Consider the following 13,338-nt stretch of genomic DNA (forward strand, 5'->3'; position numbering starts at 1 on the left):
TCCAGTACTGCTCCTTGGGGCTAAGAGGACCTGGGCAAACTGATGGACTTCATCAACTTTAGTTTCCTCATGTGTAAAACTGGATCATAATTCCTACCTCACAGAGAGGTTGTAAGAATTAAATAACACAGAGTAAGTGCTATCTGATATATACTGAGGAGACATATTAATAAAGAGTTGTTATTAATAGATTACAGAGTTTTGAAATACTAGTTTTGAAGTCTACTAAATACCTGGTGACCATATCACTACAAATAAAAGCAAAACAGGTTTTGGGACCAGTCTAAAGAGACATGCCTTAGCTTGATCACCTTTTACGTATTTGGAAAGCCCAAACTGACATATCTCTTTAAATAGTTCAATATTTCTCATATCAGTCCTTGAAAAGCCCACTTCCACATACTGACAAGAGGTTTCACTGCTGGTAACAATCCACTGACAAATGCTCATTTTATTTCTGCTATGCGTCCTCAAAACACAAACTCTCAGAGGGAAGAAACACTTTCTAAATTACTGTTTCATAAACAATGAACATCAAACAAAGCTATAAGCTTCCAAGCCACCTCTGAATTCAGGTTTCTAAATTAACAAATGGCTAAATGTTTGGTGCTTTTAAATTTTTCCCTAAAAAGGTCAGAGAAAGTATGTCACACGGTTTTTTAATCAAGGTTTTCTCACCTCTTCCCCACTGTACTGCTTCAAACAGTGCAAAAATCGGCATGTGTTAGAGAGCCAGAAGGAGACGGTTTCGAAATCATCACCTCTTTTCTGAAAGATACAAAAAGGCTAAATTAACTTTTCCTTAGGGAACTAACAACCTGAAAGAAATTGAACAGATACCAGAAGGCCTCAGTTATATTATAAAGAATTACAAAAATAAGTCACATTGCAAAGTCTTACATCAATGCTAGCATATTTCAACCCTGAGTTTGTTAGTTGGTTGTCACTTTGCTTGGCATCTGTTTTCTTGCCATTAGAAAATGATGTCCAGTCATTCAGTTGATGTCAGTTTAGCCGTCCCTTTCATTAGAAAAAAATTCATCAAGCCACAGCTTACCCCAATTCACTTGCCTGAGATTACTAAGAGGATCAGAAAAGACTAAAAGCCATAGAAGGGAATCACAGACTATGAAATGCTGAAACCCAGACTCGGTTCTAAATCTGGTCCACTCCTGAGCAGAGGATGAGAAACAGATGGAGGAAGTCCTGTGCATAAGAGGAGACAGGGGAAGCTGGACGGCTCCTCATCAGGACTGGGGCACGTGACAACCAACCAGCTGCTAAACCTAAACAGGGACTCAAGGCAAATACACTCCAATTCAAAACTGGGATCTGAGACAAATCCGCATCAATTTTAAATGGTTTCAAAAGGGTGTTATGTTCTAGTAACCACCCTTTTTCATTTTTAAACAATTTGGCATAATAATTAGTTAAATTGGATAAGTTGAGAGGGAGAAAACATGATTTGGTTTTGCAGTCTTTGCAGGAGTTGACTTAAAAATTAGTAAAAATTGCAGGCTAAGTGCAATATAACATCAATACACCAAAAATGAAAGGAGTTATATCAGAAGACATTCATCGGTTTTTAAATGTTAAATCTTCAGAAAGTCCATGTTTTAGTAACCACTGTCAAACTGACTACACAGAATGTCTGCACAGCAGGGGTGAAGGACCGGCATTCGTCAAAGGCTCCCCAGCAGGGGCTGTAGGGAGGGTGTGTTCAATCCGGACAGAACTGCAGTTGGGGGGAGATGAAAAAGTTCTGGAGGTGGAGAGTGACAGCGGTGCCACCACAGTGTGAAGGTGCTAATGGCACAGAACTATGCACTGAAAAATGGTTATGTAGTAAATTTTATGTTATATATATTTTACCATAATTTAAAACACAGTGCATGAAAGACATCTTAGATTTGAGAGGATTCACGGGGCATGTTAACTATCTACTCATCTCCATCCTAAAAGTTCTCATCTAACTTCGGTTAGATAATCAGAAATCAAAGTGCTTGAGAACATTCTCTTAGCTCCTCACAGAAACATGTGAGTTAAAGCTAAGTATAATGTTCATTGTTTTTCTAGAGAGGCAAGAGGAGCATTATGCAAGGTGACTCAGTGATTACTGAGTTATGCAGGGCTTTCTACTCTATTACATAATTCTGCTGCCTCTTCCAAATCTTTCCTCTCTGTTAGTATCTATGTGTTGCTTCTCACATGGAACTGGCCCTTTCAGGTAACAAGGAAAATTATGGGGTGAGTTGGAGAATAAGAAGAAGAAAAGTTGGAAGAAAAATTACAATGTTTTTATCAGACATTTTTTTTATGTGAATGAGACATATGGTATTGAACATATTTAGTACCTTTTTAACTAGAGCACCATATTTCCTAGGGATGTGGACCACACTAAATATTTTTAATTTATTTGTAAGACCTCAAAGCAGACTATTTCTCTTTATGGAGAAACTTAACTTACTCTGCAATTAAGTACAATTATATCAAATTAATTTTGATTACTGTTCAACCTGAGCCCCATTGTAAAAGAAGGCCTACAGACATGTTGCAAGAAAGAATGTTTCCTATAGTGGAAGTTGTCAGTTAGGACTGGAAAGTGTTCATATCTGGCAACTTAGCTCCAGCTTAAAGAAGGAAAAGTGTCCTGGGGTAGATTTTGTCATCTTTAAGGTTCATTATGAGAATTCTGCTGAATATGAACTGACCTTTAATACTTTTTTGATGCTGTTAATTGTTGATGTTAGCAACGACCTTACTTTCTGATCATCATTCAGGTAGTCAGCATGTCGAACACACATAAACAGGATGTATGCTGGTAACCCTGGTATCAAATTGACTGCCACACCACGTGGCTTCAGTTCTGAAAGGAAATGAGGAAAAATAATCTTATGTAACACTGAAAGTCTTCATGAGGAGTGTTTTGTAAGATACAAAAGCACAGTTCTTATGAAAGAATTCAATCATTCGGGGCTAAGAGGTCACACTAAAAAAAGAAGCATATTTAATAGCTCATTAAGTGGAGAAATTGTAAGTTTTAGTTGGGACATATGAATCTTAGTTGTCCCCCAAGTTTATATCTCTTGCCTTGACTTTTCTCTTGAATTCCAGTTTCATTTATCAACTGCCCTCTTTACACCTCTGCTCAGGCTCATCAAACTAAGTCTATTCCAAACCAAGCCATGGGTTCCCTATGGGATCTGCTCTCCGAGGAGCTGTCTCCTTCTCAGTTAAATGGCAGTTCCAGACTTCTGGTTTCTCAAATCATAAGCTTAGTCAGTATCTTTGACTCCTTTGTTTTCTCACACCACACATCTAATCCAATAGTAAATCCTGTTGGTTCTACCTATAAAACACATTCAGAATCCAATTACTTACTCTACTGGCCACCCTAGAAAAGACTACAATGTTCTTTTCCTGAACTGTAGTGACGGCTTCCAGACCATTCTTCCTGATTCATCCGTTGCTCCCTAGTAGCATATTTTTCACACAACAACCAGAGCGATTCTATACAAAGATGTAGGTGAGATCCTGTCACCCTTGTTCTGAAAATCTTCCAAGTGTCTCCTCTTCTCATCCATTTATAAAATAAAAAATCTTCATTATAGTCAGTGTGTGCTGGTCCTGTTCCCTTCCACAGCTCACTGTGCTCCAATAACACGAATCTCCTTGTTGTTGGTTGAACGTGCCAGGCATGCTCCCACCCCAGGGCCTGTGTACTTACTATTTTCTGCCTGAAATGTTCTTTCCTCACATATCAGCATGATTTGCCTCTTTACCTCCTTTAATCTCTGTCCAAAGATCACCTTATTGAAGACAACTTTTCTGACAGCTTTATATAAACTAATATATTTGCCTTTACTCTTTATCCTTTTAGCCTGCTACATGTCTATTTTTTCTCTGTGCCCCCTATCCCCCAATGTGAGATCTAGGAAAATAGGGACTTGACTTTGTTCATTACCCAGTACCTAGAAAATACTTAGCATGTGATAGGGGCTCACTAAATGTTTATTGAACTGATGAATCTTTGTTAACTCTGTGCTTAAAAACCAGTGGCTTCGTAACATTTTTGTTAAATGAAGATCATGCTGAAACTTAAGTGCCTCTGCACCTATATATAGTACTCATGCCATGAACCCTGGGAACATTAAATCAGGTATAATTGCCAATCACATTGCTGTCACCCCACACCTGTGGGGAGGAATGCTCTGCAAAAGCTGAGAAGAGAGGTGTTTCCCTTTCTCAGCTTACCACTTTCAGGCTGTGTGCAACCCCTACTCACGTCCCACTGTCCCCTAAAGCGTGTTCTTGCACAGCCAGAGGGCTTACACCCAATCTTAACCCTATGCTACTCCGAGATGCCTCCTTCATATCCATTTCATCTGTCCAGTCCTCTCCTTCCATTGCTTAGATCTTTTCCTTAGTTCTTTTGTTTCTCCTCTATTACCAAACTGTTCTTGACATATTTAGTTGTCAAGGGAAGCAAGGGAAAAAGGAGACTCAGGAAGTTCAGTGGCCAAGAGCATTGGTGTTTAACTGTGGCTACACTTCAGAATATTTTGAAAGATTGAAAAAAATATACAAGATGTGTACAGGCTCTTCCGTCTAGAGATTCTGATGTAATTAGATGGTGGTGGGGACTATACATTAATACTTCTCAAAAGCTTCCCCAGATAATCCAATCTGCGGCCAGAGCTGAGAAGGCCTGGACTCAACGGATCCTGAAAGGTGGATTCTAGGCTAGTCTCCCTGCAGGTTGACCACAGCATGACACGGTCAGGATGCTCCTGCACCAGGATCACGCACAGTGTGCAGTGAAGACTAAAGAAACCAGTGTTGAGTACTCAAACATTAGTGACTAGTCTTTTCCACTGCTGACACGTGTACCAGAAAGACCTCTTATCCCATGCAGAAAATACTTGCCCAGAATCAGGTTCTTAACAAGCTTTTGCTCATCCTCCTTCTTGTATTCCAGCATTCCTTGGAAATCCTTCTCTTTCCGAGGAATGTTGACTGGACGGATGGGTTCATCAATGATCTGTCCTGGGGATATGTTCTCCATCTGGCCCACTTCATGAAAAACAAATAGGAGAAGAAAATACTTTCCAGATAGAAAAGAGGGGTACACAGTCCAAAAATTTTAAATGAACTCTATAACAACAGAGGCTTGCAATATTTGTCACCTAATTGTTTCCTCTGTAAGTATCTTTTTCTGCTAAAATTGAGTGGATAGATGACAAAATTATATGGTGATGTCACCGTAACATCCACTACTGCCTGGCTACTATCAACATCAAAGAACCTTACTTGATTTAAAAACATTTTTTTGTAATGAAGTTTACTTTGTAGTAAGGTTAAATGTTCCTGAAATAAGTGGCTTAACTTCTTGGTTAATTCATCAGTTAAATCATAATGGTTAAATATTTAAACTTTAATCACAGAAGAAAAAATATAATATTCTAAGAAGCAATAAGAATATTAAAGATTCCTTGTCACATTTAGCTCTATAAATCTAGTCATTAAAGAAAAAGAACACATACTTTCACTGTTATCATTGCAATCAGTTCAAACCACATCAAGATAACTGGTAGAATAGTGTTTGTTCACACTAGGTGATGTGAGATGTATCATTTTTCACAAAGGCCTTATAAGGTAAAGACCTAACTACCTCTCATCTCCAAAGAAATCACGAGTAGATAAAATACTTCTATTTAATATGATTTCCTAAGTATTATTCTGGTTTTTGCTTGTTTGTTTTTAGTCAAGTGCTAAACATCTTACCACAAAGTTGTAACCATTTAAAGTACAACCACTGGTTAATGACCCTTTCAGATGTTAAAAACGGTCACTACTGTTAATGGCAGGTGCTAGAAAAGGATAATGCTAAGGATTTAAAAAAAAGTGTCCAATTTCATCTTAAAATTGAAAATTAAATGAGAAACGCCAGGGAAGGAAAGGGGACACAGAGTTATGGTGGTATTTGTGGAAATATGTGCTAATAAGCAGGTTTTTTCTTCTCTTATCTACAGGGAGCAGGCAGTTAAGAACTTTATTTAGGCATAGATTGAGTTGAACCTGGTGTCAAACAAACAAAATGCAGCTGAAAAGCATTAGAAAATTTAAGGTTGCTGATTCTACAAGGTATCAGTAGAGCTTCCCCCGTCACTCTGGGCGATCTCCTGTGTTAGTTCTGGGAAGCCAGTTCCACAGGGCGAAGTTATCAGGGAGAACACCAATACCTGCCCGTGTTCTTGCTTACGTGGCAGAGAGCCAGCCTAGTGCCACCCCGTCCACCTCATGCTGCAGCAGCACACACCGGGTTACCAGCGCTGACAATCACCACCGTCCATCAACACTATGATATCTAAAGAGTGATCATATTGTGATGGGACACGTCAGGACTGTGGCATCTAGTGTTTCATAAGCTTGGCAAACTGTATGTCTCCGGGCAGGAGACAGAAGCCTCAGGCTATTGAGTGTTACACGAATTACTTCTGGAGGCAGTTTAAACACAACATCTCGAGGAGTCAGCACACAGCGGCCTTCACAGCTTATGTGTGTGCTGCACATAAAGTACAAAAGAGTAAAATCCCTGCGTCTATGTTACTAGGTGCCTTGAGGCACAGAAACAATTCTGAGAGGGGAAACTGGGAGGAAACAGATTCAATATATTATATGTTTATCAATAAAGGTACATATTTGGACTCTATATAACCCAGAAAGGATGTTTTAAACCTACTGATTTCATCCACTGATGATGATATACCATTATTTTATATAACACTAAAGGAGGAAAAACAGTGCCAATTAAACTACAACCCATCAACAGTTTTCGAAAGACACAACCTAATTTGAAATGTTAAAATGTAAAAATTTGTATATCTCGGAAATTATGAAATATGGTAAATATTTTCATTAGATTTCATGTTTTAAAAGAAAGTTTCCCCTTTTTTTGCAAAACCTCTAACCAAGATATTTTTGGTTCTGTACAAAAATGTCAGAGACAAAATTTGCCACACTTTCATTAAAATTTTCTCTCTGCCTTTGAATTCCCCTCAGAGAGTTGAGTCTTCACAAAAATTCATAGATAAAAAACAGATGTAAGCTCAACACAACCTTATTTAGCAAGCTATCTACTAATTAAAATAAAATGTCAAGCTTTATCCAGCATCAGAAAAACATATGGCCTCAAAGAATAAAGCCAGGACCACATCCCAGTTTTCAAAGACTCAAAAGATATTGAGGTTGTTTGGCCCAACATTCCACCTAATACAGACTTTCTTCTAGAAAGATGTGAAGCAATCTCTATCTTCATTTTCTAGATTCTTTATACTTGAGGGAAAAAAATATTCCTGAACTTTTTTGTCCTGGAAAAGGAAACTGGATAGTTTTTTAAAAGTTAAATTTTTCTCACTTTGGTACCAGGAAGATCTTGATTTCAGACTTAACAGAGACAAATAAATTCCTATAATTAAAGAGGTTATGTTGGAAAATATGACACAAAAAGAAAAGCCAGTGGTCCTGGAAGGCTTGGGTTCTAGTTCCAGTTTGGCTACTAAATGCTGAGACCTTGGCAGTCACTTACAGTTTCTGGACCTCTGTTTTTCACTCCCATGAAATCATTAACTGATTTCTAGAATTCTTTTAGTTATAAATTCCCTGACTCCATTAAAGTTGAGATGGAACACCCACTCCTAGGTTAAAATATAGCACAAAGCAGATCAAATTTTGAAACACTCTCAATTTAGCTATATAATTTCTACTAAAAATTGTATGTTGGCGTTTTAAAAAAAAGGCCACAATGGCTTCTAAAAAAGTCTCCTTAATTAAGGGTAGCCCATAGGAGGAGGCAAGAGTCTTGCTATTTTAAATCAGAAGGATTTAAGTATACTGTATTTAGAGAAAAATACAAGAAAACTTTTAGTTAAAAGATGCTTTGTTATAGAAAGTTGCCTGTATTTTCTGAGTGATGGGGGATAAGGAGCTGGAAAAGGATTAGAAGAGCTTGCTACTTTTATTCTCTCATTTGGGGGAGGGGGAGGGACGCCGCACTCAGCATGTGCCGAAGTCACATACATCTATTTTGCTTTATTCTTTAGATATGCATCATTTAACCTGAAATATAACTTTTCTTAAGAATATGATATCTTCCTTTAATCTATGAAACACCTTCTCAAACGCTACTTATAGGTTTGAGAACACAGCTGGCAAGATAGTTTAACTGATGAGATTGATTTCTGATTGATAATGGCTTAAAATTGCTGACATCTTGAAATATTCTAACTTATCTCAATTTAAAGTATACATGTCAAAAGAAGCTGAGTAAAAACAAAATAATAAGTAGTTTTGTTATTTATGAAATTTTACTAATGTACTGCAAAGAAATCATTAGAAGTTAAAAAAATAATCGACTAGCTAATATCCTTAAAATCAGTTCTTTCAGGCACTCTGCTGTCTAATTATCATCTCATGATGTAATTAAAGCAGAATTAAGTGCAAAAAGGTTCTCTAAATAAGTTTTTTTTTAAGTTCTGTCAATACACATTATAGTCCAAGTCTGTGTGATTTGGAGACTCAAAGTTTTAATGTAATATATGAATCATGTAATGCTAAAGGAGTATAAATAAATTATGACTGCAAAGTAACATATGTGATTTCAAAACAAATATAACAGCATTTGTATACCCAAAGAGTATTATCTTCTTCAAAGTAAACCTCTATGTTGCCATTCTAAATATTTCTGGAACTTGCTCATTTGTTCAACAAACACTGAAGGAATGATTACCATGGGTCAGACACTATGCTAAATAGTGTGAAAACAAGGGGAAATAAGAGGTGGTCCCTATGCTCAGGAAGCTCATGTCTACTGAGGAAGCCATTGATTCAAACAGAAAAACTGCTAAAAGCATGACAGTGAAAACTAGAAAAAATGTGAGCCACTGTGGTACACAGAGGGCAGAGCCATAAAGTCCGCCCGGGTGGTCAGGAGAGACGGCACTTGAGGAAGTGACATACGACTCTGGTCTCAAAGGATGAGCAGGACTTGACCAAGAGAAGTAGGAAGACCAAACATAAAGGACAGTTAGGACAGACCTGGAATGCTGGAAGAATGAAAAACACAGAGAGTTAACATGGTCGACTCTTCTGAGCATTCCCAGTGATGGGGACTCTTGGTTCTCTGGGCCAAGCAGACACTATGCAGAGTGACACTGGGAGAACCGATGGGTAGTCAGACTGCACGGTACCATTTCTGGTCAAAATTGCACAGGTGTGATGGCAATTCCAAAAAAGGGTCCCTAAATCTCTTGAGCAGTGAGAACACTGTTGGAATATGCTTAGAACCTGGCTTTATCTCCATTTACTGCTTTATCCCTGGCACCTAGATACATACTTAGTGAAGGAACAAGCACCCTGATCCAAAAGACAAGATTCATTTGTATATAGTAACAATTGACATTTGATCATTTTTTCAAGGTGTTTTCCCATCATCATATACAAACCATGAAAAGTTTTAAAAATTCCATTTTTATAATAATAATTGATTTTTTCTTATTTACTTCTCTTATTTTCTCCATCTCTTTGAAGATGTAGACTTAAGTTTTACTCATCTTAGTATCCCTCATACTAGAAGTAACCTAACAGTAATAATAATAGTTAAGTTATATATAGCATCTACTATGTATCAGGAAATAAGTATTAATTTATTTCATCTTCACAAAGTGTCAGGTAGACACCATGATAGTTCCCATGTAACGAGTGGGGAAACTGAGGCATAGAGAGGTTCAATAACATGGCTAATAAAAGAGCTGGTTTAGAACATAAACCTCTATGTTATACTGCTAAGCTCAGTGTCTGGCACATAGAATACAATCATTAGATTCTTGTTGAATGAATTCTCTCTCTTCACAAATTACCACGACCATGAAAAGAACGTTTTTCCCTACTTAGCAAAGGAAATTTCCACTCCACAGAGGCCAGGTCTGCTGGTTTAATATCATCCTTAATATGTGCATGCAAACCTGTTAGACCACTAGTATAACAAATACAAAATCAAGATTTGGCAAGTGTTATAAAAACATGTTTAAATACCTTCTAGTTCACCAATTTTTTTGGCAAATACTTTCAGTTGTTTTTTCAGTTTCCGAACAGTCTTATCTTGTTTTTCAAGTTGCTCCATCAGATCCTAAAGATTAAAAAGAGAAATATAATAGAAAAATCAAAATGGGCCTTTGAAAAGGCACAGAAGGAAAGCAGACACAAAATCACAGGAACAGCAGTGTTAGTTTTACATAAAAGCTCCAGAAAAGCTCGCTGGTGGAGCCACCACCTGGCTAAAACTGGCAGACATGGGAAATGCAGCTACAAGAAAAGCCAAATGTTAAAACACACACTGCTATCAGATCCTTTACAGCGTGATGGAGAGCAGGCTCCCTGGGGAGTCTTTTCCAGTAGACTTCAGGTGGGTAAAACAACTAAATGCTTAAAAAAAAAAAAAAAAGTACTACTTTTCCAGTGGAATGCTTTCTTTCGAGGGGGAAGAGGCAAAATAAATTTTGACAAATTCTCAAAAAATTCTGTGGGAAGTTTTAAGGATGGCTGAATTTAGGCTGGTGCTTTCGACAGACCCTGTGTGTAAGAAGCACTGTCTCCGTGAGACTCACCCTTTGGAGAGGGTAAAATTAGTCCTATAACTTAATAAATTTGGGGAACTAAAAGGTTAGTTGAAAAAATAACCATAGAGAAAGGATAAAGAGTGGCATGTGACATAACATACTCAAAATTTCACAGGTGACATAATTTTGCTTATAGAGAAAAAGGGGGCAATTCCAAATGCTTTATGCAAAAAAAGAAAGAAAGAAAGAAAGAAAGAAAGAAAGAAAGAAAGAAAGAAAGAAAGAAAGAAAGAAAGAAAAACAGTACATTCAGGAAAGAGGGTAAAAAAGTCTGTGATGACTGGCTAGTTAATCAAGAATTCTCAAATCACAGGCATAGGTAAGAGATCAATTAAGAAGAAAGTAGGTAAAAGCAAACTCAAAGCTTAGGAGAGAAGTCACTCAGTGCTATCTGTGGTTATTATTCAGGTTACGGTGAAGAAAAGCATTTACAAACACAGATCCTCATTCCCTTTCCAGTTGAAGGCAGCGCAGACTTAGCTACTAAGACCACTGATTCAAGGGAACAGGTGTTCACATTTCAAAGCACTCAGTTGTGTTTCTTGGATTGTACTTTATCTTTCAAATCACATTTTGCTTCCATCACACTGTAAGCCTAGTGTTAATAACAAATCCAACATGACAATGGACGCAAGACACTGACAGAGGTGACACCACTGGCTATGAGGCAGCTGTGGGAAGAAACAGATTTCGTGAAGGTTTCTGATGAGATTCCTGAGGAGGGGCGGGCAGCAGTGTGCTGTTCAGTAATAGAGGCTACAAGTAGCAAGGGAGACAACAGAAATGCACTCCGAGTTTACATACAATTATCCGCTTGTAAAGTGAAATCCGATATGACTGATACTTCTTAGGATCATCTGCATATAATTCCTCAAAATACTGAAAAAACAGGCACAATGGATATATGTTTTTCTCTGTGTCTTTTAGGGGAATCCGACCTCTCAGCAAAATCAATTTAAAAATATTTAAAAACCCAAATAATGAAAGTATATATTCTCGAAAGTCTCTGCTTTGTCACCTGCCATTGCCTTCTGATCCTTCCCATATAGATTATTCTAATTTTGTATGTATACATACATACACCTGTATTTCCACATGCTCAGAGGACACAGGCTACGGCTCAGGCAGCAGCATTTTGCAGGTAAACAGAGCAGTGGTCCATATTCCTCAGATAAAGCTGTTATTTCACTCCTCAGACCAGCTTATTTTAAGTTACTGTATTTTTGTTCTGCTTCCAGCAGCAGTGACAAGGGCAAGAATGCGAATAAAATTAAAGCGAGAATCATGGCAAGGCGGCACTCTCGGCACTCTCGTCTGGGGCTGGAAAGGCTGGTGAGAAGCCCTGTGCCTTCCGACCCTGAGAGGCAGCATGGGAAGGCCTAGGCGCGCGCGCTCCCAAGGGGAGGGCGAAAGACCGTCTTCATGTTCCCGTCGGGAGGCAGGCTGGTACGAGGGTTATGCAGGGTAGAGTTTCTAAGAACGCTAGGCCTAGGTCCACTGCTGTTTTATTATTCTGCTCAGGTGTTTCCTAAAGAAATGCATAATTACCAATGAGAAAATCTATAATGGTTTTGAAAAATGCATTATTCCCTACACTTAAGTTTGAAATCATTCTCCAGAGGCAGGTATGAGAATCAGCTGACCTGCAGAGGCTTTTCTAAAACTCACAGAAACTCATTAACTAGACTCTTGCCTTTAGAATTTGAGAGCTTAATTTATTTTTCTATTAACTATGAAAAACTGCCAAGAAAATTTACCCTGCAGGCAAGGTTACAAAAGAAATGATTAATCAACTTAGTGAGACAAACTCTGGGAATTTGCCATCCAGAAGCATCTTGATTTCACGGTTTCACCTTGTATTTTAAGATAATCATTCGTAAGCACAGAATTTATACACTGATCAATCATTATAATTTAGCATATTTATCAATTCTTAGGCATTCAAGCATTGTTAGTTCAATTTAAGCAATGATACACTTGAGAGTAATAAAATGACATTTTAAAAATATTCCATGATTCAGAACATTTCCCCCCCCACAAATTAGTGATATTTCAGCCGCTTTGGAAAGAGTCCAACACGTGCCTCTCACGTGCCTCGCCCATTCCCACAACAGAGCCGCATGTAACAAGCTGTCCTCAAAGAGACAGTGAGAAGAATACTTTTAGGTTTGTGTCTAATTAACATAAAAGATGGTTGAATAGGTGACACTAGAAAACTATTTGTAACGTAAATGATCACTTAAAAAGTTATGGAGTGTAATTCAGACTGTTAAATCTGCAGAGAAAAATCCAAACTATTTTTATTAAAGGTCATTAAACCCTGAATAAAAAAAGACAGGTCACTATCAATTCTTTTAATAGCTTGTCTGAAAACTAGGCTGACACTACAATATACATTTTATATAGAAATGTAGAATAACTTTTCAATGACTTATTTTTTAATGTTTTATTTATTTTTGATACAGAGAGAGAAAGAGCATGAGAGGGGGAGGAGCAGAGAGAGAAGGAGACACAGAACCGAAGCAGGCTCCAGGCTCTGAGCTAGCTGTCAGCACAGAGCCCGACACGGGGCTCGAACCCACAAACGTGAGATCTGACCTGAGCCGAAGCCGGAGGCTTAACTGACTGAGCCACCCAGGCGCCCCTCAATGACTTTTAATTT

At 38.0% G+C, this 13,338-nt stretch overlaps 1 protein-coding gene across 5 annotated transcripts in view; it reads right to left on the reverse strand.

Moving 5' to 3' along the window:
• The window catches only part of MYO5A (myosin VA), a 192,451-nt gene that overhangs the window by 12,332 nt on the left and 166,781 nt on the right, over positions 1–13,338 (reverse strand). For 3 of the 5 annotated variants that reach the window (XM_029950494.1, XM_029950495.1, XM_029950493.1), the window contains 5 exons: positions 11,481–11,555; positions 10,093–10,186; positions 4,927–5,073; positions 2,712–2,866; positions 679–768 (listed from right to left, as the gene is read on the reverse strand). In XM_029950494.1, coding sequence (XP_029806354.1) covers positions 679–768; positions 2,712–2,866; positions 4,927–5,073; positions 10,093–10,186; positions 11,481–11,555 — 561 coding nt within the window. The remainder of the gene's footprint in view (positions 1–678; positions 769–2,711; positions 2,867–4,926; positions 5,074–10,092; positions 10,187–11,480; positions 11,556–13,338) is intronic. The other 2 variants (XM_029950496.1, XM_029950497.1) reach the window with 1 other exon arrangement.

This window comes from Suricata suricatta, chromosome 9 (assembly GCF_006229205.1).
Source record: "Suricata suricatta isolate VVHF042 chromosome 9, meerkat_22Aug2017_6uvM2_HiC, whole genome shotgun sequence".
In the NCBI taxonomy this organism is placed as follows: Eukaryota; Metazoa; Chordata; class Mammalia; order Carnivora; family Herpestidae; genus Suricata; species Suricata suricatta.